Source organism: Protopterus annectens, chromosome 7.part0 (assembly GCF_019279795.1).
Source record: "Protopterus annectens isolate FY-2018-M chromosome 7.part0, PAN1.0, whole genome shotgun sequence".
NCBI classification, from domain to species: domain Eukaryota; kingdom Metazoa; phylum Chordata; order Ceratodontiformes; family Protopteridae; genus Protopterus; species Protopterus annectens.
The window spans coordinates 689,073,380-689,101,068 of NC_056739.1; the positions used below are offsets into that span (position 1 = coordinate 689,073,380).

The window sequence follows — 27,689 nt, forward strand, 5'->3', positions numbered from 1 at the left end:
GAGTTGCAAATGCATTTTTAAACTTTGGAATTCGTTAAAACTTCATTTACAGAAAATGGGCTACCAACAATCAACACTCTCTTGGGAATTTATGATCCTACATATTCCCCCAGAGAATTTAGATAAATCAAAAAGGATCATAATCATGAATATTTGTTTATTAATGAAACTATACATAGCTTCAAACTGGTTGAACTCAACCCAGACATCTTGGGAAAATTTTAAAACATTAGCAATAAGACATATATTAGCGCACAAACTGTTACTCAATGACCACAAGAAAAGCATAAATAATATTAAAATATGGGAGCAAATCTTTAATATTGTGTTGGCCTAGAGGTTCTTATCCACTGTTACTTAGGATATATATTTATAAGACTGATTCAATCTTAGATTAGATATAGATTGTAATAATACTACAGACTGATGGCATTTTTATGTTGTATTTCCTTTTAATAATTTGTGTTAATATACAATGTTTGTGTAACTTTTGGAAGCAATCATGTAAATATTGTATATACATAGTAGTGTGTAGTTATGTAATTGAAAAATAATAAAGACGGATTATTGAAAAAAAAACAATGTCATGTTTCAGGCTGGTGGAACAATTACTGTGGTGAGAAGTTATAATTGTAAGTTAGGGGGTTGACTATTCTGTCATCTACCTTCCTAAGGAAGTTAGGGTAGAGTGCAGTGAAGGCAGAGGTGAAGGCTTTCAAGTTTTTTAATAATCTTTTAGTTTCCTTCTCAGACACACAGCTCAGAAGTGAAAGGTGGTGGCATACTCTACAAGAATGTATATTTAAGCTGGATGGTTGCTTTGACTAGTTTGTTGGTTAGGGTATAGTTAAGAAATGTATAAGTGATGAGTTCAATGGAAGAGATAAGTACGTTTTTATAATCCTCCGATGGATTACTGCTAAAGAGTTATTAGGGACATTATTGGTAAGAGAGAGAGGTGGAGTTGGAGGACTGTATTGTTAAGTGTTTTACTGGATCCCATTCAGAAGCTTGACTCATCAGCAATTCAAACTCATATGGTCTAGACCATATAATCAACTTTCTGAAAAGTTAAACAATAGTCTACGTTTTTGCAGGGGGGCAAGCCCCCCTGCATATTATATATACCATCTCCAAGATAGCACTACAGTGGAGCAAAGGTAAATTCCCTGATCCTCACTGTACTGTGATCTTCATTCAAAAGCTTTGACATTTCAGAAAGTCAGTCATGTAGCTTTGACCATATGAAGTGAGACTTTCTGATGAGTCCAGCTTCTGAATGGAACTTATTTTGTTTCCTTCCGAAAGGTTTTTGGATTATTGGTAGCACACATTTGCTTATTTCTAAGATAGATGGCTTTGGCAGAGTGTGTAGATATTCTTGTTTGTTTGTTTTTTTAATGATACATAGTTTTCCTGTAGGAGGATATTCAATGGATTTTCTTTCTAGGTAGACCAAGCTTTAACCCTCTGTCTCATGAAAGCTGAGATTTTCAATAGTAAGCCAAGGGTATTTCTGGCCAGATAGCCTTCTGCGTAGACAAGGGAAGACAGAGTTCTGGATAGCCAAAAAGGTATCAATGACGTATAACAAGGCACTTTTAGGGTTATTGATTTGGATAAGGGAAGACCAACTGACAGAATTCCAGTTTATGTGGAGGGAAAATTGAGCAGTCACTATTTGGTGTGTTTTAGGTTACTTCATCATGTTCTGATGTTTGTGCTTCTTCTTCATTTGAACATTCCTGGGCAGTGGAAGTTGTACCTTAATGAGGCCTTGTTTGCCTTGTGCAGTGGTGAAGTAATTAACTAATTAACTAAATAACATTTGCAGTGGTATGGGTAGCAGAATGGCCGCAACAGAAGACAGGTTAGGAACCATTTAAAAAAAAAAAACTTGCTATATAGGTATCAGCTAGCCACTTTCTGGCCAATTTATTGTAAGTAAGAGTCAATAGTTTAATACTCAGCACCATCACAATGTAATAGATTCTGTTCTTATACCAACTGCTTGAATTCATGTTCTAATACTGATACTGCAATGCAAACTAAGGGGGTGATGCACATAGCAGATGCCATCCTTTGGATAAAATGTTAAAACAAGATCTTGTCTTGCTAAATTTGTGGTGGTTCAGATAGATTTAGATGTCTCAAACACTTACCAAAAAAGTAAAGGCTTTTATTAATATAGCTTTAAAATCATATCATTGATATATAATTTCTGTATGCCATCTAACTTCCAGCCTCCTCACAATTTGTAAAGTCCTTTTATTCATATATCTTCTGCATTCTCCCCTTCAAATAACCCATTTTTATACATGTCAAATTTCTAGCACTTATTACATTTGAAATATTTTATATATCTGTGCCATATCTTGTAGAATATTACACAATGACTGCCCATTAACATTCAAAAATGAGCACGCTGATTGGTCAGGCCAGCTAGCGTGCCCATTGTAAATTGAGCATATACCAGTAGAAAAAACTCTGGTCACATGGACTTAATTCTGTTAATATATGCTTTTAGTTTTCTTGACCGTTAAAAAAAAATTAATAATGTTTGAAATCCAGACAGTGTAGAAGTATGAGAGAGACGGGACAGAAAATAAAAGGAAATTTGGTACGTTATGCAAAACTCAAGAAACATACCTAATTTTCCTTTATTTTCTCTGTCCTGTCTCTCTCGTACCTCTCAAGTGTCCTGTCTGACTTCATACTTTATATAAAAAAAAAAAAAAGCAATGGAGATCTTCCTTTCTCCGTTGCTTCCTTTTCAAAGCACTGATGTACTGTGTAAGTGCAGGAATGTAAACCCCATACACGTGTGCAGTTTATCAAGAAAGCCCCAAGATATGAAAACAAAGCAGAAGAACACACCAGCACCATTATACAAGGACATTATTTAAGAAATGTAAGTAATTTTTTTCCTAAATAATGTCATTGTATAGTAGCAATAACAGATGGCTGGATTTGGATAATGCTGATTTACCCATGGTTGGCTTTGTTTGGTCACTTCCACGCCAACCGTGGGTAAATCTAGCTTTACCCACACCCAGCCATGGGTTATTGCTCTAGTAATCTACTTCTAACCACAATTTCAATGACATATTCATAATGTCCTCATCCATTTATTCCATCATTATCTTGTGTTCTTCCTGTAATTTGTAACATTGCATATTTTCAATAATATCATTTAACCTTCATATTATTAGACATGCTTCTAAGTTATTCTGAACTTCCCTCACTTTCTCACAGAATAGAAAGTGTTCTAAAGCTTTTTTGATGTTCTTGTAACGTTTATAATATTTTTGCTTCAATGTCCTCTTCACTGCTATATGCTTATGTTTTAACCTCCAAAAATAATTTGCCTTACATTTTCACTGATCCAATATAATCTCTTCTGAATAGCCTTATTAATCCCCTCTTCTTAACTGTTGCACCCACCATCTTAAAAATTTTGTTCCACTACTTCCTTGTACCATGTCTTTCTTTTCAAAATTGTTATAACTGAGTTTATGTGTTCTAATCTTCTTTGCAATTCCTCTAATTAAAATTCCAATAGTACAACCCTCCACTTTTTCACCATCTGCCACTTCTACCAAATTTCTTTATATTCTGCATTTTATAACTTTCCTAACCTATCCTCCTCATTCCTTATTTTACTTAAAAACGCTATCCAGAATAATACAAAAGTCATTAATGACTGCACCATATTCAGCCCATCTTCCTTTTTTATTTCAATGCATTACTCCTACCTTAATCAGAGTCATTGTACAATCCAACATGACCACACTTTTCTTCATTTTTCTGTGTGTGTGTGTGTGTGTGTGTGTGTGTGTGTGTGTGTGTGTGTGTGTGCGTGTGTGTGTGTGTGAAAGAGAGAGACACTGTTGCTGTCATCTTGCTCCTCTTCCTTTATACTGGATCAAGTTGAGATTTGTCACAAGTTCTTCTCTGAAAACAGGCATGTCTACAAGAGGTTCCATTTATTCCATAAACAATGTTCTGACTGAAAAGAGACAGAAAGTATGATGGCTTCCATTCAGTTTTCTGGCTGATATACTCTGACAACCTTCACAGCCACACATCTCCTGTTAAATTTATGCACGTGTGTGTATGTGTGCACATTTATGCAAGTGTGTGTGTGTGTGTGTGTGTGTGTGTGTGTGTGTGTGTGTGTGTGTGTGTGTGTGTAAGTGCATGCATGCGTGTGCACAGAGAGGTAGGTATCTCATCTAGGATTACTTCTCTGCCTCATGCCCTTTAAGTGCTAGAAGGGGTTCTGGATTTGCCACAGCACTGACTAAGATAAAGCTAATACTGAAGGATGAATACCCTATAGCCAGTATTAGCAGCAGCTTTAAATTTATAAAACAGTAAAAGCCGAGAAAGGTGTCATGGACTAGGTGGTCTGATGCTGGCTAGTACTTTAGCCTCTTGCCACAGTGGCAGCCCAGTTTTGTAATGGTCTCTGATCTTTGGGAATTGTATGATGAATGATGATCAGGCATCCCAAGTACACCTATCTTCTGGAAGATGCGTGTTATCAGCTTGAAGAACCATTTGCTATAAACTGTGGGATGGAGGGCATACTTGCAAATAACTTGAAGAAAAGGGCAACAGGCATGTCCTCAACATCAAGATGTTTCTGTTTGTGAACCTCAACTAATATTAAAGGAGAATAACACTGTTAAAAAGGAAACTCAAGCCAAACAACTTTTTTTATTGTCCATGCTATTTTTCTGTTACTTGGCATATCTGGTTGTATGATCTAGTCTGTGAAATAAATTTAATGGGTGAGTCTGAAGCCAAACTGTTCATATGTCACAAATATCAAAAATAAATAAGGAGGAAATAAAGTAAAAAAAAAAAAAAATAGCCACTAAAACAATGTGCAAATTCACCACATAAAATCAAAATGAAGGGTTTACTTGATTGGAAAGAGACAAAGTAGGATTTACTGTAAAAGAAAACAGTAACAGGATTGTAAACACATTCTTGCTTCTGTGTAGTACTGCAGCTTATTGAAATGTTATACCTTAGGTTTGACAGTAACTTCTTTTCTCTTCATTACCTGGATGCATCCCTGCAGGGATTCCAGACTTTGAAGGTATCAACAGACTGCAGACACTTGCCAAGATTCACTGCCAACAGAAATTTTCACCTCACAGCTACAGACCAGGTGGTTTCAGTAGTAACTGACCAACTAAAGGATACCTGCAAGAACCAGATGGAAAATCTATCTTCAGAAGGTGGGTGAGTTAGAGAGTGAGAGAGTAAGTGATTCCAAATCTGTGTGACTTTGTTGTCCTACAAGGAGAATAACCCTCTAAAGCATGGCTTGCTTTGTACAAGACTGTGACTTCTTTCAAAAATGAACTCATGTTAGGGAATGTGGGATGAAGGATTGGTGTATAGCAATGTAAAGACTCTGATGTTGCTGTAATATAATATGATGGCTGCATTACAATGGCATACTATTTAGACATGTTCACCGTTTTCTGTTATACTATATAAGGTGGGGGCTAACACATCCACAACCCCCCAAAACACCTTTTGGTATTGCTACACAAGAGAGGTGGGTCTTATGGTGGAGACCTAGACTACATGCTAACATACTGTTTTGGTGTGCTTATGCTTAGATAGTACTCACAAAATACATTTGCAGTACTTTGCTATACAGTCATATTACATTACATTTTTACCAGGGTTCAACAAGTGCAGGAGGAATCCAGCATAAGAGGACAAGCCTGAAATAGTGACAATGAAACTTATGTACTTACCATAAGGATAGATCCATGTTCAACCTACGGGTTATCGGAACTGACTCAGATCAGGTGTCTGACAAATCCATACAATCATATTACATTACATTTTTACCAGGGCTCAACAAGTGCAGGAGGAATCCAGCATAAGAGGACAAGCCTGAAATAGTGACAATGAAACTTATGTACTTACCATAAGGATAGATCCATGTTCAACCTACGGGTTATCGGAACTGACTCAGATCAGGTGTCTGACAAATCCATGAGACTTCAACTCACCGGGCTATGCTTCCCTACCCACAATCTCCTGCCCTGTAGAAGATACTTCAAATTGAGTTTGCACCTTCTCAATCTATCACTGAGGTATAATTGCAACATAAAGAAAGAGGATGAAAAACTCCAAGAAAAAAAGGAGCAATAAAACCTCTCCTACTTGGTCATAACAGGAAAAGAAACTTGCCAAAAAAAGGAGGTGGGGGGTTTAACCAGACAGAGACAGACAACACGAATCTATAGTTATGCTAAACACATACATTTTATATTTGATGTTGTCTTCTTCATCTGGCTTCAACATGTGACACAGAGTCCCCAGCCAAGTAAAGCCCCTGAGAGGATCTATGGAAGGATAGCCCGTAACACAGTGGAGCCTAAAGAAGCCCTAGACCTAGACTGAATGTCTAGCTTGTAGTGAGAAACAAAGGTGTGAGGGCTCACCCAGGTTGGTGCTGAAAATGTGTATGTATGTGTAGGGACAAATGTTATCTTTTGTCTCTTCTGACCCTGTGTAAACAGACATATCACATTAAGCAAAATACCGTTTGGATCCTGCACCTCTGCTTACTGCTATTGCCACTGACTACGGCACTTGATGCACATATACCCCAGAGTTCTGAAATGTCATTATGTCACCCTTTAAGTGCTTTGAGTGTTCATCTATTAAAAGTATCTAGACCATTCATATCTATGTAAGCATACTGTAAAGTTAAGACAAATCTTTCTAACTTCCTGTTTCAACAATGAATCTTTTTTTTTCTCCACAGTGAGAGGTCGAATTCCTTTTATTAGAGTGCCTACAATGTTGAGAAATCCGAAGACACGTGAAGATTTTTTGCACTGTAAGATTTGTTTATTTTATCTACAGACAATTATGGGGAACATGTTCCTGTGTGTGTGTGTGTGTGTGTGTGTGTGTGTGTGTGTGTGTGTGTGTGTGTGTGTGTGTGTGTGTGTGTGTGTGTGTATGTGTGTGTGTGTCTGTGTGTATGTATATATATGTATATATATATATATATATATATATATATAAATATATGTATATATATATATATATATATATATATATATATATATATATATATATATATACATATATATATACGTATATATATATATATATATATATAAAATCTGTTTATGTGTGTGTATGGATTTAATTTTCAGAAACTTGAAATTCATACAGCCGAGACCATGTAATAAAGTTTCTGAAAACTCAAATAAAAAAAAAATCGAATCTACATTTTTGCAGGAGACAAGCATCCCTGTGCCCCCCCCCCCTGCAAAATGTTATATACATCAAGTCAGAGATTGCACTACAGTGGGGAAAAGGATAAATTCCCATTGAAGCACTTCTCTGTAGATCTTGGTACAGTGGGGATTGGGCAATTTACCCGTTTCCCCCACTGTAGTGCGATCTTGGAATTTATAATGTGCAAGGGGTATGGAGGGTGCAGGAAGTTTACCCCCATGCAAAAACAGAGATTTTTTTTTTTTTTATTTCGAGTTTTTGGAAACTCAGTCATGTAGTCTCAACCATATGAATTTACAGTTTCTGAAAGCTTGATGATGTGTATACACATATATATATATATATATATATATATATATATATAAAGAGAGAGAGACAAAAAGAGAAAGACAGTCCATCATTCAAGGTACTTTTAGTCCATCATTCAAGGTATCTTTAATATCTGGCTTTTCCCCCTGGCTGCTGTGCATTCCTGGCCCTAGTGTTTCTTCTCTCTTTCCAACTTCCCAGCCTGCAGTAAGACTTGTGAATCTAGCTGCCTGGTCAGTAAGGACCCTTACAAACTATTTCAGCTATCTCATCCTCTAACTAAAGGATTCATGCCGTCCTACTTCAGAACCCTGTCACCAAAGGAAGCAAGATTCTTTCCAACCTCCCAGCCTGCAGTAAGACTTGTGAATCTAGCTGCCTGGTCAGTAAGGACACTTACAAACTGTTTCAGCCACCTCATCCTCTAACTAAAGGATTCTTGCCGTCCTACTTCAGAACCCTGTCACCAAAGGAAGCAAGATAGTATGTTGTTCCTAGACCTAGCTGTAAAGCTAATCTGTTACTAAATAACCTGTTTGTGTATTTAAAACATGCTACCTAGCCAGGATACCCAGCAGCCATACCCTTTAAGAAACAAACCTTTATTTCCCTTCGTGTTTCCTTCCGTATATTTAATTTCCGTAAAATTTGACATTCACATATCCATGACCATAAAAAAAGTCCACAAAAAACTAGGAGCGTTATACAGAAATAAGCAACTTCTCACCAAAGCAGCGAAGATTTCATTAGCAATTTACCACCTTATCTCCACCCTACTTTATGCCTCTCCAATATATACCAACCTAAGGCAATGTGATCTAAACAAGCTAGAGACCTGCTACAACAAAATCGCCAAATTCGCCACAGGGGCATCCTACCTTGGTCACCACTGTCTCTCACTTGCTGAACTGGGCTGGCTTGAACTCCCTCACCTCCTTCAATGGTATCAACTCTCACTCGGCCACAAACTAGTAAACCATCCACTGAATGTCCCATCCCCCCAGAATCTACTCCAACCCTATCGCATCACCAGACCACTAAGATCCAGCAACAAAAATCACTTGCAGATCACTAAAGCCAATAACTCCGCTGGTGAAGCACTATTCTCTTGCACCATAGCCAAATTATGGAACTCCCTCCCACCCACAATTACCTCCATACCATCATGCACCCACTTCAAAACATTACTAAAAACACACCTAAAAACATGCTGGCTATGCCCTTGCAACTCCCACACTAATATCACCCACCCCATCCAATCACTACCTTTCTTTTCACTCCACTAACTACCTTGATTATAGCAAGCTCAGATGCTCATAAGCCTAGTACTTATTATACAGAAGGAACTTCTTATTGTAACATTTGTTAATGTCTGTTATGTACTTCACAGATAAAGATTCTAGTTGTCTACTGATGTACTATGTTCTTCATCTGTAAATATGTTGTAAGTAATTGCAATGTAAACTGTTAATCGCTATGTAATCCAATGTAACTACTGTCTGTTTATATGTTCATTCTAGGCTATCTGCCCTAGGGCATTTATAAGCCTAGCCAGAATGTGTTTGGCTTTCGCCACCCATTTTAAATTTATTTTGCTATGCCCTTTTTCGACTTTAGTATACTGTGCCTCTGTCTAACAGTGACACAGAAGTGATACCCGGGGTAAACCTACGATCTCCCATCCACTCATCAAGATTCCTCTTGAAGAGAGTCAATGAGGGACTCTGCCTAACCTGAACTGGGATTCTATTCCAGAGTGAAGGGAGCCTCTGAGTTATGAATCTGTCCCTCCAGCATGTCCTATTTATTTCAGTGCTGAGGTTCAAGTCTCTCGAGCGCGTAGCTCGATGGGATTTGGATTTTCTGAGGTGCAGCATGTCCATTAATTCCGGGTTGGACATGGCTTTATACGTCAGGCACAGATCGCCTCTGAACAGGCGGTATGCCACTGAGTAGAGCTGGAGTTTCTTTAACCGGGCAGCATATGGCATCTGTTTGAGCCCTTTGATCCTCTTGGTGAGGTACTTTTGGGGTCTTTCCAGTTGCTGCAGGTGTCTGGTAAGGTACATCCCAAAAGGGGCATTGTACTCAATTATGGGCCTGATGAGGGATGAGTAAAGAGGCACGATGACGTCCCCTGATCTAGATGTGAATCCCTTCATGATTAGGTGGGCTATATAAAATGTTTTTCTAACCACTTTGGCCACGTGGTTGTCAAATGAGAGATTGCTATCAACTTGGGTCCCCAGGTCCCTAATTACTTCTTCTGTACCTAATGGATTACCACCTATGTGGTAATTTGTGGGCACTTTGTTTTTGCCAAAGGGGATGACTATGCGCTTTTTGGCATTTAGCTTGAGGCCATGGCTCTGGCACCAGTTGTCTGTTTCTATGAGGCCCTTTTGGAGGATGCTTGTGTCGGCTGGAGAGTCGATTATGGCGCCCAGTTTGCAGTCATCTGCGAACTTGGTCAGCCACAGTCCTTCCGTGTTGGCCTGTACCTCCGAGAAATATATACCGAACCAAGAGAGGTCCCAGGACTGAGCCTTGTGGGACACCACTTGTAACTGGTTTGGAGTCTGACATGGCTCCAGCAATTCTAACCATGTGGGTTCTGTCCTTGAGCCAGTTTGCAATCCATCTAGTGACATAGGGGTTTATATTTAAGCTGGTGAGCTTATCTATAATGCCCGAGTGGGGTACTGTATCGAAGGCTTTTGCGAGGTCCAGGTAGGCTGTGTGGACCACCTTCCCCTCGTCAATGGCCTTGGTGACTGTTTCAAAGAAATCAACCAGGTTTAAGAGGCAGGATCTGCCCTTAACAAAGCCGAACTGGGTAGGATCCAGTGTTTGTAGGTCCCCAATATCTTTATTTATGAGGTCCATGATGATCCTTTCCATAGCTTTGCAGACCAAGCTAGTCAGGCTTATGGGGCGATAGTTTCCAGGATCCGTTGAGGCACCACCTTTATGGAGAGGGACCACTGTTGCTGTATGCCACTCTTTGGGCACATATCCTGTAGTAAGGCTGAGATTGAACAGTAGTTTTATGTTTGGGTTTAGCTCTTCTTGGAGTTCATGTAGGACGCAGCCGGGACACCGTCTGGTCCCATTGATGCTGTGTTTTTGCTTTGGAGAGGGCGGCTCTTACCTGAGCATCTGAGATGTCAGGGGCAGCACTCTGCTGGGATAGATATTTGCCCTTTTGGTGGGGAGGGGAGAAGTTTGCGCTGAACCTGTCAGCTAGGATGTTGGTAATGTCTGTGGGTTCGGTGTATTTTTGTCATTTTGGACTAATTCTGAGCATATCTGGGAATTACCACCCAGGTTCCTAACATAACTAAAGAAAGCCTTGTGATTATCCTTAGTGTCCTGTGCAATTTTTCTCTCGAAGCTGGCCTTAGACAATTTTATGTGTGCCCGTAGTTTTTTGCTAATACTGATCAGTGATGCCTTCCCTTTTTGGGATTTTGCTCTATCATTTAGTAGCTTCCTCCTTCTATTGTATAGTTTGTTTATGGCTGGGGTCCACCAGACAGGACGTCTGCCTTTGGAGGATTGGGTCTTGGTTTTATTTGGGATCGCATGATCCATGCATTCTTGAAGGTGTTCATAGAATGCATTTATAAAGGATTCTGCGGTCTGGGCCGTATTTTCCACAGGCCCGGGGGCTTTGAAGGATTCCACCTCAGATGTTCTTCGTTCCCCATTGCTGCAGTCCTTACTATTGGGTATAGTCCGCATCCAGTCGGCCCGAATACCAGAGTATAAGGCTGACGTCGGTCAGGGCGCATTAGACTGACGTCAGTACGTCAGGGTACTAATGCGCATGACCGACGCCATATCCTCAGTCTTTTTTGCCGCATGGTCCGATGCAGAAGCAGTTTTGCGAGTGCAGGTTGGCGTTCTGAAATATTTCCGAAACCGGAGTTTCAGACCGAAACAGAGTTGGCTAAGTACCCCGTTGGGGAACATTTTGGTTTTTTCTTGCCTCAGTATTTAACCGGATGTCAGAAAAAGTGAATAACTGTATTTCTTGTGGGAAACAGATACCTCATAGGGATTACCATACCTTGTGTATACCTTGTTTAGGGCCTGAGCACGGCGTTGTTGGTTGCCGCTCTTGTGCTAGGTTTAACAAACGCACTATTAAGAGGAGGTTAGACTGTGCCAGGTTAGTGTTTGGGAAGCGTTGCAATTATAAAATGCCGTCGGATGCTCCGGCGCCCGCGCTTCCAAGAAGCGCAAGGACAAAACAGCGAAGCCTAGGGTTGATGAACCGCAGTCCCGGACGTCGGTTCTTTAGAAGGCTCAGTGGAGCCAGAGGTTTTGCCAGGAGTTTCCATGGAGTCTCAGGCAGAAACTTTACTGTTACAGGATGTGCCTTCTCAGGAGGTAGGCTAAGCTGAGGGGGCCTCCCAGGTATCTGTTCTTCCCTCTCTTCCCAAGGTAGTTAGAGCCTCTCCTTCTGTTGCCAAAACTTCTTTGAGAGGTAGGCCTAGTTCAGCTTCAGTGGGGGCTTCTCCTAGCATTTCGGGTTCTGTACCTAAGAAACATATGCTTAAAATGGCAGAAGATTTGATTACTATGATTAGAGGTTCTATGCCCCCGCCTGATAAGAGGCCTAGGGTGGAACCGGAGTTTGATAGTTTTGAACAGTGTTCAGAGGCTTCAGAGTCTTCTGCGGAAGACTTGCAGGAGTATCCTACTTATTCTGATTCTGATGGGATGATTCCACTCCTACAGCTTCTCCTCCTGAGGATTTCTCATTTTCAGAGACTCTGCATTCCATGAGGGAGCACTTTAAATGGGAAGGCCAGGATTACTCTGATTCCAGGAAAAGGCTTAGGGAATTCTTGTTTTTACCCCAGCATAGGCCCTTAGCTATTCCTCCTGTGTTGAATGTGGTGGAAGATGTTTTGCAGAGGCCTCCCTGAACCCTGACTCTTTGCCTCCTGCTCCTGTTAAGCCTGATAGGTATTATAGGGTGCCCAAGCTCATAAGTATTTGTTTAAGAGTCCTAGGGCGGACCCAGAAACTATTTCTCAAGGGCCTAAAGGTGTTAAGGCTTCTGTGGTTAAAAATCCTGTTCCCACTGATAAAGAGGCAAGGGCTTTGGATAGGTGGGGAAAGAAAGTGTATACTTCTTCCACTCTAGCCATGAGAGCGTTGAATTGTCAATTTCACATGCTAAAATATCAGAATTATCTCCTTTCCCAATTGAAATCTAAGGTGGATGCTTTGGCGGAAGGTATTGAGTGTAAAGAGTTGCTGGATTTGGTTCATGTGTCTGAACAAGTGGGTAAGCATTCTTTGCAATGTGGTTTTGATGCTGTACAGGCCTCCTCGAGGGTGGCTGCTACTAGTTCTGTTCTTCGCAGGCATGCCTGGTTGAAGGATCAGAATTTAGCTGAGCATGTTAAGACAAGGATTTTGGATGCTCCTTTACAGTCTGATGTGTTGTTTGGATCGCCTGTGGAAGCAGTTTTAAAGAAAATGGAGGACAAAGCTAAATCTATGCAAACTGTTAAAGATTTTTTGCAGGTGCAACCACCGAAGTTTAGTAGAAATTGGCCTGCTAAGGGGTGGACATATCCTGCTTATGATTCCCAGTCTAGGGGTAGGTCTAGACGTGGTAGGGGCAGGGCTCAAGGTTCTTTCAGGCCTAGAACAGGGAGTTCCCCTGCTCAGACTTCTGGTGAGGGCAGGGGTCAGTCCTTTCGTAAACAGACCCAATGACCTGTCTTTTCAGCTGCCAGTAGATTCTCGTCTGGCAGCTCCTTTGGGAGGAAGACTGTCTCTTTTCAAAGAAAATTGGGATTTCATTACTCAAGACAAATGGGTGTTGGATATCATTCACCACGGTTACAGATTTTATTTCCACACAATGCCCCCTTTCAAAGGCATGCCAGACGTTCCTCCTCCACAAAGAAAAGAGGCTCACAAGCAAGTTTCTCAGTTACTCCAGATGGGGGCCATTCAGCCAGTCCCTGTATCAGAAAGGGGCCTAGGATTTTATTCTCGCCTGTTCCTAGTACCAAAAAAGGGGAACACGTGGAGACCAATTTTGGATTTATCTCTCCTCAACACTTTTCTGGACATTCCCAAGTTCAAGATGTTGACGTTACAACAGCTTTTACCTCTGCTGGGCAAAGATCACTGGATGGTAACTTTAGATCTCAAGGAAGCTTACCTTCATGTGCCTATAAGACTAAGTTGCAGGAAGTATCTGCGGTTTCGAGCTGGAAATTCTCATTATCAGTTCTCTGCATTGCCCTTTGGCTTATCTACTGCGCCCAGAGTATTTACAAAGGTTCTGGCTCCAGTGATAGCTTACTTCAGGCTTCAAGGAATTCAAATCTATCCTTACTTGGACGACTGCCTGATTCTGGCTCAAGAAAAGGAAGACCTTCTACAGCATCTGGAATATGTTATAGCAGTGCTAAGATGCCTAGGGTATTCTGTGAACGAAATAAAGTCCAGTCTAGTACCCTCTCAAGACATGTGCTTTCTGGGTGTGAGACTGAATACAGCAGCCCAGATGGCCTTTTTAACCCCGGACAAACAAAAGAGTCTATCACTTTACTTCCATCAACTATCTCATCAGTCCGTGCTGACTGCAAGGACAGTCCTTCAAGCATTAGGGTTCATGGCATCTTGTATTCTGGTGCTTCCCAATGCCAAACTGCATATGAGGAAGTTACAATGGTATCTCAAAAATGTATGGACTCAGCACTGCCAGGATTTGGACACTGTCATTCAAATCATATCTTGCCTTCAAAAAGAATTTTTGTGGTGGGCTCAGGAATGTCACCTAAACAAGGGACTCTCTGTGACCCGGCCAGAGGCGAGTCAGATTCTAACGACAGATGCCTCGGACATTGCTTGGGGAGCTCATCTAAATGGAAAGTGGATACAAGACAAGTGGCCTGCCAGACTACAGCATCTACATATCAACATGAAGGAGATGTTAGCAGTCCAATTTGCATTACTGGCTTTCAAGGAGTTACTTCTTCCAGGGCAGGTGTTGATTCTAACAGACAACACAACTGTCATGTGGTACATCAACAAGCAAGGGGGAACACATTCTTATCCTCTATGCAGGCAAGCAATGATTTTATGGGAGACTGCGCTAAGCTTACAACTAACTCTTCAGGCAAGGTTTCTGCCGGGAGCACAGAACTCCTTAGCAGATGTGTTAAGCAGACAAATCATGGATCCCCACGAGTGGAAACTGGATCTTCATGTATTTCAAAAATTGACAGTGTCATGGGGAACTCCAGACATAGATCTGTTCGCTTCTCCACTAAACCACCAGCTGCCACGGTATTGCACAAAGGGGTTTCATCGCACAGCTTGGAAAGTGGATGCTCTGTCTTTCAGTTGGAAAAACCTTCATGTGTATGCCTTTCCTCCTCTGCCTCTTCTTCCAAAGGTACTATTAAAGGTCAGACAAGACAGGCCACGGATGATTTTGATAGCTCCAGATTGGCCTCGGCAACACTGGTACCCACTACTACGGAGTCTGGTAAGGAAGCCTCCATGGCCTTTACCTCTGATTCCTCATCTGTTATCTCAGAAGGATGGTCATCTGCTCAATGTCAAGCTTCATTCTCTTCATCTAACAGCCTGGCATATTCTGTGTTGAAACACAGCAGGTCTCAACTTCCTCAACAAGTTTTAAATGTGATTATGGAAGCTAGAAGACCTAGTACAAGGAAAGTGTACGAGAAAAATGGAAGAGATTTTTATTTTGGAGTACAGCAAAGAATTTGCAGGTTTCTGAGCCTAATTTGAGTGTGGCTCTTCAATATCTTACTGAGTTATTGGACAAAGGTTTGTCCTTCTCTTCCATTAAGATTCATGCTGCAGCAATTTCAGCTCACTATGATTGTGACCCACCATTGTTTTCACATCCTTTGTTCAAGCAGTTTCTTAGAGGGGCAAAGAATATAAGACCCCCACGTGAGCTCCTACTCCTGCTTGGGATCTCAATTTTGTGTTGGAAAAACTTACTCTACAACCTTTTGAGCCTGCGGCTACTGCTGAATTGAAATACTTGTCATGGAAGACTGCTTTTCTGTTGGCTATTTCTTCTGCAAGAAGGGTGTCTGAGTTGCAGGCCCTTATGGCAGTAGAGCCATTTTGATTTTCCATAAGGATAGGGTATCATTACGTACTAATCCTTCCTTTATGCCTAAGGTGGTTTCTAGTGTGGCTTTAAACCAAACTATTCATTTGCCTACTTTTTATGCAGACCCCCAAAATAAAGGGGAAAAGATTTTGCACACTTTAGATGTACACAGGCAATTGCGTTATTATTTAAGCAGGACTAAGGATTTCAGGCAGTCTCAGCAGTTGTTTGTTTCTTTTGCTTTGAGTTCACAGGGCAAGCCTGTGTCAAAACAAACTATTTCTAGGTGGATTGGCTTTTGCATTGCATTTTGTTATTCCCATCATGGCAAGGAGATTCCAGCTGGGATTAGGCCTCATTCCACTAGGGCTACTGCCACTTCAACAGCATTTCTAAGGGGGGTGGCAACTAAGGATATTTTGGAAGCAGCTACTTGGAGTTCAGTGCATACTTTCTCTAAGCATTATCACCTTCCCATCTACTCTAAGTCTAGGGCTGGTTTTGCCACAGCTGTTTTGCAAGGCATGTTGTCAGCTCCTGCTTCTTTATGATTTGCCAGCCTCCCTTACCTCTGCTTTGGGATTCTACCCAATAGTAAGGACTGCAGCAATGGGGAACGAAGAACATAGTACAGTTTTGTACCTACCATAAATGTAGATGTTCGAGGATCCCATTGCTGCAGTCCAATTTACCCTCCCTCCTTCCCCTCTGTGTTTAGGGGTGGTTGTGTAGGTGAGGTTTCATGCTTGTATTTTTGTATATATTCTTGTATATATTGTACATATTTTTGGTGCAGGTATTTTGGGCCTTGTCTTTTTAGGGTCTTCTGACATCTGGGGCAAGAAAAGACTGAGGATATGGCGTCGGTCATGCGCATTAGTACCCTGACGTACTGACGTCAGTCTAATGCGCCCTGACCGACGTCAGCCTTATACTCTGGTATTCGGGCCGACTGGATGCGGACTATACCCAATAGTAAGGACTGCAGCAATGGGATCCTCGAACATCTACATTTATGGTAGGTACAAAACTGTACTTTTTGAGGAGTGTGAAATTTCCTTTAGAGAAGTTTTTCACTGTGGTTTTCTGGGCAGGGGGTGGGGTCGGGATGTGAATATCCAGTGAGATTAGTTTATGGTCTGATCTTACCAGTGAGGGATACACTTCTGATCTGGAGCATAGAGTCCCCATGTTGGTGATGATCAGGTCCAGTATGTTTTCCCCTCTTGTGGGAGTGGTAACAAGTTGTTCCATAGCATTTGAGTTTATAAATTCTAGGAACCTTTGGGCTAGGGTGTTGGAGCTAGAGTAATGCCCCAGTCTATGTTTGGGTAGTTGAAGTCGCCCAATATAATGGCGTTTGGCGAGACCTTCATATTTTCCAGTGTTCTCAGGAAGGCCGAGTGGGGTTCCTGGGTTTGGGAGGGTGGTCTGTAGCAGGCTATAAACTGGAAGGCAGTTTTACCCACTGTTAGTTGCACATGGATAGTCTCTGATGCTTCGTGCTTTGCCACCAACCTGGAGGTGTGGGTATCTTTGATGAATATCCATACTCCCCCTCCTTTTGTGGTTCGGTCCAAGTTTTGGGGCCAAAAAGCATGGCATGAGGTATAACCTGGTAGTGCTGGGGTGCTCTCGGGAGCCCTGAACCAGGTTTCTGTTACTGCACAGATATCGATGTTCTAAATGCTAAGGAGAGTTTCGAGTGCGTGCATCTTGAGGTTTAGACTTCTGGCGTTGAGTAGCATTACTCTTAGTTTCTTATCCCTTGTGATACCTATGGAGGTGGGTTTGTCTTTTGAGCCTTGCCTAAAAAAGGCACTATGGGGGTAGCAAGAGCCTTTGTCAATATCCGAAAGCCCAGGGGTGACAGGTGCAAGCCGTCCCTAGCGAAGCATCGTGGCTTGTCGAGCATATCATCCCAAGCTGACAGGCATTGGATCCCCTTTGAATGACACTAGTACTTAAGCCAATTGTTGAAATTGATCATCTTGTCTTCATATTGTGGCATCATTCTTGGTGAGGGTAAGATGCTACTCAAGGTCAGGGTCATACCAGCCTGGGCTACATGCTCAGAGAGCTCCTTTATGTCTCTTTTCATGTAGTCCAGGAGAGTGCGTCTCAGGTCATTCACACCAGCATGGACAATGACTGAGTCATATTTGTACTTGCCTTGGAGTGACCTGAGTGTTTGTGTTATGTGGCGGATCCTAGCGCCCGACAGGCTGCTCACCGTGACCCTCTCCTTGTTCAGCCTGGTGAGCGGGACGTCAGTGTGCCTGACGATAGAGTCACCTATTACAAGTGTATCAGGTGTGTTTAGTCTTAAGGGCTGTGACTGTTCGGCACACTGGCTTTGTGAGATATGTGTTGCACATGTTTTGTTTTGGGGTAGCGGCTGCTTGGGTGTCTGCTTTGGAGGTCTCTGCTGCTCGGCAGATCTTTATTTAGAGCCTCCAGTATGTTTTATGTGATTATGTGTTTGGTTTGCTGTCGTGGTAGGTCTATGTGAGACTGGAATTGTAGTGAGTGTGGTTTCCTTCTCCTCCTGACTGGTTATGCCAGTACTGAGTTGAGAGAGCTTAGCCTCCAGTTTGGCTATATGGTTGCATCTCTCACATGTGTTGGAATTTGTTGGGAGGAGGAGAGGGTTGTCTGTGTACATGAGGCAGTTGTAACATTGCCTCAAGATTCCCAGATTCACCAGCTGGACCGGAGAGGAGATTGACAACTGACCTTTGGACATGCTAGAATAATGTTGGGAATTCCTTAATAATTGAAAACCAGGGCCAGTGGGGAGTGAGGGTGTAGTGCTTTTAATTTTTAGTGCTGACTTATATAATTGCTTTAGTGAGCAAGTGCCAGGTAACTTAAGTGCAATGTGTTACAGGTAACTTAAATGCAAAAACGACAAACAGTAACTTTCTTTCAAGTGAAACAAGGAAATAAGTACAGTAAGCAATGCAGATATCACTAGTGATCCACAGAAGCTGAGAAGCCTCGTATTAGGTGGAATTAGCGTTCCAGGGAAATAACAAGCAAACAAACAACAAGCATATAAACAAAGCTAGATTCAGCAGGCCTGGATCTAGTCTATGCTACAGCAAACAAGGTGTACCAATTTCAGTAAGATACAGTTCAAATATTCAGGCACTATAAACCTTTAACCAGAAATTCCCAGCTCAGAAGGGCAGAGTCCAGCCTCTTCTCCCACAAGAGTGCAGACCACAAACCTTCTTAATGTAAAATAACTGGCCTGAAGCCCAAGTGCTTAAACCAGAACTAATACACTTTAAGAATAACAGACACTGGGCTCTCAGTCAGCAGTTCCCAACTTAGAAGGATGAAAGCTACCTGTCCTGCCACCACAGTGCATGCCACAAACCTTCCTAATGTAAAACAACTGGTCTGAAGCCCAAGTGCTTAATCCAAAAGACTTAGAATGATAGCTACACTTTAATCAAGTTACTACCAAGCAGTAATAAATACAATTGAATACTTTAGAGAATGCCTGGATTAGTGCTCAAGTTACACAAACAAAGCTAGATCCAGCAGGCCCGAATCCAGTCTATGCCACAGCAAACAAGGCACCAACTTCAGTAAGAAGCAGTTCAGATATGCATGCCCTATAAGCCTTTAACCAGAAATTCCCAGCTCAGAAGGGCAGAGTCCAGCCTCTCCTCCCACAAGAGTGCAGACCACGAACCCTCTTAATGTAAAATAACTGGCCTGAAAGCCCAAGTGCTTAAACCAGAATTAATACACTTTTAGAATAACAGACACTGAGCCCTCAATCAGCATTTCCCAACCTAGAAGGATGTAAGCTACCTGTTCTGCCACTACAGTGCAGACCACAAACCCTCTCAGTGCAAAACAACTGGTCCGAAGCCCAAGTGTTTAAACCAAAAGGCTTAGAATGAGTTACACCAAGCAGTAATAAATACAATTGAGTACTTTTAAGATGATGCAAAAGTAAAAAAAGTAGGTAGAAACACAAGTACAGTAAAAGCAGATGAATTTTTTTTTTTTTTTTTTTTTTTTCTGAACAAGTGCTGAGATCAAAGAAACAGATTTGAGTGCTGAAACTAGAAAACTGGCTAGTTATAAGAAAAAAAAACTAAGCTAGAAGGCTTCCCTCCAACACAGAAGGGCTTGGGGGCTCAGAAGCCTACAAATAGTCTATACCACTTAACTTATTATACAGCAGGAACTTCTTATTGTGACATTTGTTAATGTCTGTTATGTACTTCACAGATAAAGATTCTAGTTGTCTACTGATGTACTATGTTCTTCATCTGTAAATATGTTGTAAGTAATTGCAATGTAAATTGTTAATCGCTATGTAATCCAATGTAACTACTGTCTGTTTATTTTAACTGTGGAGCTTTTCTCACCGGGCCTCCGCTGAAAATGGACCTACGTACAGTCGGACACTCCCGGTCAACAAATATAAATAAATAAATTAATAGTATATATTATCAGAGTCATCCCTAAATCTTTACTAGCTATCCTATTCTCTAGCTTCTGCTGCAATATACCTTAGCCCACTAGGTGGCACCCTAAACTAGACTTGTCTTGCACTCTCTATCCCCTCTCTCTAATAGCATATCACATATTTTTTTTTGCTGTCTCTGACCGCTCTTAACTTCCCACTCTGTTAGATGAATTCCCACTCTACCAGCTAAATTCCTCTGTTTTCCACTCAGCTTCTCCCCTATTATCCCGACCACTGCATTTTCACCTCTACACTTACCTGTGTCTACTGAACGCTCCTCAGTAGTCAGCTGCTCACAGATTGTTCTCTCAGCACTTTCTTCCTTTACGTGTCCAAACCCTGCTACTATTGCCCCTTTTTTCTCTGCCTCCTGTGCGAGTCTCCCTCCTACTACTCTTTTATTCTCAATCATTCACCCATCCTTATCCCCGCTCGTTTCCCTGCATCTCTCCTTCCCAACCTATCTCCATAGGACAACCCACCAAATACTTACTCCCCCATCTAGGGTCTTAGCCTCTCCTTGGTCTTACCTGTCTGTACCTCCTCACCCCTCCCCTTCCCATTTCACATCCTTTCCAAATACATAAAGTGGTGTAGCTCTGCAAGGCGCCATCTTTAATATCCAGCTTTTCCTCCTGGCTGCTGTGCGTTCCTGGCCCTAGCATTTCTTCTCTGTAAGTTATTTTTGCTGCTTTTAATGTTTTCAATGTATGGTGAATGGCAAATCATTAATGATTAACCTGTGTTTGAAATACCACCTAAAATACAAAGAAGTCTAGGCTATTATACTTATCGTTGATACCTTAATGTTACTAGAAATGGCTTTCTGTATCTGTGCTTCCCACGTGGAGTTCATGTAAGCTCCCCCACTTCTGAGAGAGAGAGAGAGAACGCAGTATTTCTCGCAGTGTTCTTTCCATTTGTTGAGGGATCATTTGTTATCATACTAGTGGTTTGTGCCATGCTGGGTTTATGTTGTACGAAGCTACCCTAGCACTCTTGATAAACTCTGTAATTCTGGGTAACCAGTACTGTACAATCTCAGGGTAATGTGTGCATATATTTCACCCGAAACTACCTCCATGCTGATATGATACGACTCATACAATACTCTTATGCTAGTTATATTGTGTTATTTACTGAGGTAATCTAAGTTATATTCACTTTATTGGATCTGCAGTGCTTTTAATAACCAGCGCTCCTGGCGCTTTAAGGATACCCTATGCTGATGTAACTCGCACAATAGTCCTATGCTAGTTATATCCTGTTATTTGTTGAGGAAATCTAAGTTTTAATCACTTCATGGAATTGAAGCGCTTTTCATAAACAGCTCTTGGCGCTTTAAGGATACCCACGTTTAGCTTATATAGCTCTGTATATACATTAACTGATATTGTAGTATAGACATGGTCATTGCAGTATGACTAATATATACACTGTGCATGGGCAAAATGACTCAGAGCCTCCTTTCTTCATCCTAACTTACAGTGGATATCTACAAACTGGATTTAGACTACTCAAGGTCTTAGTAGTGTTTGTTATACCCTGTACGTGGGCAGAATCAGCATGTAGCCTCTCTTATTTGAACTTTATTCCCAATGTGGTGTCTTTAAAATTGGGCAATAGCTCACGGCACAAGTAATTCATGTAGCCGTTCCTAGTTCTCTGTGATATATAATATTGACCTAATTAAGTTTGTTTCACCCACTACTGCCCTCTATGCTGAGTGAAATTGGTGTTTGTTAATCGCACTACAGCCTTCTATGCTAGTGTAATTGATGTATTTGACTTGATGCGTTTTTCCCTTTTTCCTGTACTGTTGAAGACATATGTGATGAACTAGTCGGTACTTAATTACCTCTTGTAACTGCTTCTACCTGGTCCTATACTGCAAACGGCCTACGTTTCCCTGAATTACTTGACTATATTAATTGGGACTTAGCAGGATTTAGTTGCAACTTGAAATGTTTTCCTAGCCAGTTTGTGTTAAGCTACTTGGAATTGCGCTCTCTCTCTCTCATTATTAAGCCTAATTTAGTGTGAATTAACCTGGTGGCCTAAAGCTCTAGCTACCGTAACATTCCTGAGCCATGCGTTCGCTATTTTACTAGATGTATGTGTTTAGCGTTGTTCACTGATATGCCTGTGTTTTTAACCTAGTTATGTAAATACAAAAAGGAATTACTGTTTTCTTACCACTACTTAGTTTCTTTCTCTCTCTAACCTACTTAGCTTTCCAACCTCCCAGCCTGCAGTAAGACTTGTGACTCTAGCTGTCTGGTCAGCAAAGACTCTTACAAACTATTTCAGCCATCTCATCCTCTAACTAAAGGATTTGTGCCATCCTACTTCAGAACCCTGTCACCAAAGGAAGCAAGATAGTATGTTGTTCCTAGACCTAGCTGTAAAGCTAAACTGTTACTAAATAATCTGTGTGTGTATTTATAACACACTACCTAGCCAGGATGCCCAGCAGCCATACCCCTCTCTACCCATTAAGAAACAAGCCTTTATTTTCCTTCGTGTTTCCTTCTGTGTATGCTATCAGAGTCATCCCTAAATCTTTACTAGCTATCGCTATTCTCTAGCTTCTACTGCAATACACTTTAGCCCACTAGGTGGCAACCTAAACTAGGCTTGTCTTGCACTCTCTAGCCCCTCTCTCTAATAGTATATCACATATTTCTTTTTGCTGTCTCTGACCGCTCTTAACTTCCCACTCTACCAGCTAAATTTCTCTGTTTTCCACTCAGCTTCTCCCCTATTATCCCTACCACTGCATTTTCACCTCTACACTTACCTGTGTCTACTGAAAGCTTCTCAGTAGTCAGTCGCTCACACATTGTTCTTTCAGCACTTTCTTCCTTTACTTGTCCAAACCCACTCCGTTTGCCCTGCAGGCTCACTCCGCTCCCCTACTCCCAAATACCACCCACTCCCACTGCACCTATTTTTATATTTTTGTAATGTAACCACACCCCCATCCCACATCATCCAGTCACTTACTGCTTCTCTTTAAAGTACAAAGTATTAAGCATCCAATTACATACTGCTGATCTTTAAATTACTAATACATTACATAGGACTTTCTCTCCTATTTCCCTCTTTACCTATCCCTACCACCTTCTTATATACTTACTTCATTCCCCTCAAAATGCCCTTATTATACATATCAAGACATATACAGCTATTTCTCTTATATGTACTCTTACCTACTCTGTTTGTACCCTATGTCCTAACTGCCTATGAACACATCACCTACACTAAATTTTACTATCTGCTCAAGCAAACATCACTACTAACTCATTTATCCTCCCAAAAACCACATAAACACAGCATCTACATCCATCTATCTACTACCAAAGTATCAAAGACTAGCCCGCATTACTTATCTCCAAGCCAGGAAATCCCAATACATTTTCTATAAATTCCTAAAGCTCACCCATAGACTTCAACAACACCCCCTACTACATGGTGACATTCATCCCAACCCTGGCCCTAACAACAAAGAAAGAACAGACCCCCAAAAACTAAACCCCTCTACCACTTATACCCCCAGAAGAATACCTAATTCTCTCTTTATAGCACATCTCAACATACGTAGCTTAAACAATAAAATTGTTCACCTTCATGCTCTCGTAGACATACATTCATTTGATATCCTACGTTGTACTGAAACATAGCTCAAACCTGTAACCCAGGACAATGAAATCACACCACCTGGATACAATATTTTGAGAATTGACCGCAAAACAAAAAGGGTGTGGGCGGGTGGCAATTCTTTACAAATCAGGGCTACAAGTTACTTCACTAGATGCACAACTACCTTCAGATAGTAATGCTGAAATCCTTATCAATAAATGTCAAATCAATGCCTGCAAATCCATCTACATAATATGCTCCTACCTTCCTCCTGGCAATAACATCAGCACCCTTGAAAATATGCTTAACTGGCTCTCCACTTGCTTCCCACAAGAGACCATAGTGCTGGGTGACTTTTAATATAGACTGGAATAGCTGTACTTCAGCCAAACCTACTACCCATATAAACCTATATGTTTCTTTCCTAAACAATTACCACCCTCACCAGAATCCATAAACTCAACAACAAAGAAAGCACCTTAGACTGGATTCTAATAAATAGTCATCCCCTGACCTACAAAGCTGGCACCCTCCCTGATGACATTAGTGACCACTCACTGACCTATATAATTAGACAAAAGATCAATATCCCCAACCCAAACATTTACAGAACTACCTGGAACAACAGAAATTTTAACCCAGAAAGCTTCCAAATTGAACTTAACAAATGTGATTGGTCACCCCTAAAACATCACCAATTAGAGGATGCAGTGTTATACTTTAACACCAAATTCTTACAAATATTGGACAGCCATGCCCCTACTCGCTCTATCAGAACTAGGACCAAAACTGCTCCATGGCTCACAAAAGAGGCTAGACATAAAATCCTACTAAGAAATAAAATCTGGGCCAAATAGATAATTACAAAAAAACCAACAGATCATCAAAACTTTAGACAACTGAAAAATACTACTAAAAAATTAATACTTCCAGACATAAAAACTTTTACTTTCATCTCCAGCAAAACCATCAACTCAGACCGCAAAAGTTCTGGACAGGTATGTTAAGAATCTAAGTGGCAACTCGCAGATATGCACTGAACTACTGCAAAATAACACAAGATATACTGAACCTACTGATATTGCCAACATCCTGGCAGATAGATTCAGTGTAAACTTCACCCCCCCCCTCACCCCAAAAAGGGCCCACAACAATACCGGAAAAGTGTAATGTCCTGGAAATCACAGACGCGCAGGAGAAAACAGCCCTTTCAAAAGCCAAAAACACAGCGTCAGTGGGGCCAGATGGTGTCCCAGGCTGTGTCTTGCACGAACTACAGAATGAACTAACCCCCCCCCCCACCTAAACACGCTGTTCAACATCAGCCTCTCCACAGGCTATGTGCCCATAGAATAGCGCTCAGCAACGGTTATTCCTCTCCACAAAGGAGGGGCCACAACTGACCCTTGTAACTATCGCCCCATAAGCCTGACTAGCCTGGTCTGCAAGGCTATGGAGTGCATCATCATGAAACTCATTAACAAAGACATTGGGAACCTCCAAACACTTGACCCGACCCAGTTCGGCTTTGTTAAGGGCAGATCATGCCTACTAAACCTGGTTGACTTCTTTGAGACAGTCAGCAAGGCCATAGATAAGGGAAAGGTGGTTCACACAGCCTACCTTGACCTCACCAAGGCTTTCGACACCATTCCCCACTCGGGTATTACAGAAAAACTCATCAGCTTGAACATAAACCCCTACATCATGAGATGGGTTGCCAACTGGCTTACAGACAGAACTCACATGGTAAGAATAGCAGGCTCCAGGTCCGACTCTAAACCAGTCACAAGTGGTGTCCCGCAAGGTTTGGTCCTGGGACCCCTACTGTTCGGCATGGGTTCCTATGAGTACAACGAAAATGCATTATGTCGAATGCGTTTTCGTCGGCACATGTAGAGCGAACAGGCAAAACAGCGAAGCGGCTGTTCAGCGAAGTTTTTCCCTGGAAAAGAAGTCGCTTGACCGCTTCGTTGTTTTGCCGTGTTCTGAAGTGTAGTGTGGTCCCTTGTCCGGTATAGCTCCCGAGCATGATTGTGCAACAGTTACTGACCTTATGGTTAGGGTGCGGGTTAAGGTAAGTGCATATGTATGAATGTGTTTACTGTTTTATATTTTATGTTAAATGTATGGTTCAGTTACATGTGTATGTGTTTTCAGTTGTTTACTTTTGTTTTGGGGGGGTAGAGTTAGGGTTAAGGTAAGTGTGTATGTGTTTGGAGCTGTTTATGTAAATGTGTGAGAGTTACTGACCTTAGGGTTAGGGTGCGGGTTAAGGTAAGTTAAAATGTTAAAAGGCTTAAAATGTTTACTGTTTTTTTATGTTTGGGTTATGTGCATATGTGTATTTAGTTGTTTACTGGTTTTGTGGGGGGTATAATTAGGATTGGGTATGTGTGTATGTGTTTGTAAGTGTGTAATGTGTTTTTTTTTTTTTTTTGCGGGGGTTGGAACAGCGATTTCTTTCCCTAGGAAAGAAATCGCTGTTCTTTGGATTCGACATTTTCAGCTTTCGCTGAAAATGTGTCGATGTAACATCGTTCGCTGTTTTAAGCGTTCGATGTTGCAATATAGACCCGTTTGGCATATACTTCTCAGAAGTACAGGCAAACACAGGAGAGCTATGGCTAACCAAATTCACCGATGACTGCAAACTGGGAGCCATAACTGACTCTCTGGCTGACACGGACATCCTCCAAAAGGGCCTTACTGAGACGGACACCTGGTGTCAAAGGCATGGCCTCAAGCTAAATGCCAAAAAATGCATAGTCATCCCGTTTGGGAAAAACAAAACACCCACGAATTACCACATAGGTGGCAACCCCCTTAATACAGAAGAGGTAATGAGAGATCTGGGGACCCAGGTAGACAGTAATCTCTCCTTTGACAATCATATTGCCAAAGTAGTTAGGAAATCCTTCTATGTGGCCCATCTAATTACTAAATGGTTCGCATCTAGAAATAAAGAGGTTATAGTGCCCCTCTGCTCATCAGTCAACAGACCCATCATAGAGTACTATGCCCCATTTGAGATGTACCTCACAAGACACTTCCAACAGCTGGAAAAACCACAAAAGTACCTCACCAAGAGGATTACTGGCCTCAAACATATGTCCTATGCAGCCCGACTGAAAAAACTTTGGCTGTACTCAGTGGCATATGGCTTACTCAGAGGTGATCTCTGCCTGACTTACAAAGCCATGTCCAACTCAGAATTGATGGACATGCTCCACCTAAAGAAATCTAAGTCACTGTGAGCCACGCGCTCTAATGAGCTAAACCTCGCCACAACAATAAATAGAACATGCTGGAGGGATAGATTCCTACAAGTTCTCATCTATGCTGTACAAGTCATGAATGATGGATAAATCTAGGATGATTTTGCAGGTGGCTTGCTGTCTTTCTGCACACATGCCTTATGCTGAAATAACTGCACACTGCCAACATAATGTCTGCAGTTTTAATTCCAGTTATTATCCAGGATAGTCAATGTGGCTCTGTGCAGAAGATGTGTGCAAAAAGAAAGAGATGCAAAGTAGTTACAGTAGCCATCTGTTTTTTCATGTCACTCTGTAGGTTCAAATGATGACAGGAATTAAACTGCACAAATATGGTAGAGTGTGACCATGCCAGGACAGGATTTCTTACTATTTATACCAGGACAAAATTCCTTAATATCCATGTCACTTCTATAGCAAGAACTGCATCTTTTTAGTTATCAGCAGTTTAAATTACATTGAGCCAAAGGAAACTTTGTTAGAGGACTCCAGTGGACAGACTTAAACAGCACCAATGTTCCACATGATAAACCTTTAAACA

The 27,689-nt window shown here is 41.4% G+C and overlaps 1 protein-coding gene across 1 annotated transcript in view; it reads left to right on the forward strand.

The window, feature by feature from the left end:
• The window catches only part of TRIM47 (tripartite motif containing 47), a 160,414-nt gene that overhangs the window by 104,578 nt on the left and 28,147 nt on the right, over positions 1-27,689 (forward strand). The window contains exons 4-5 of the mRNA XM_044077223.1: positions 5,093-5,252; positions 6,806-6,880. Coding sequence (XP_043933158.1) covers positions 5,093-5,252; positions 6,806-6,880 — 235 coding nt within the window. The remainder of the gene's footprint in view (positions 1-5,092; positions 5,253-6,805; positions 6,881-27,689) is intronic.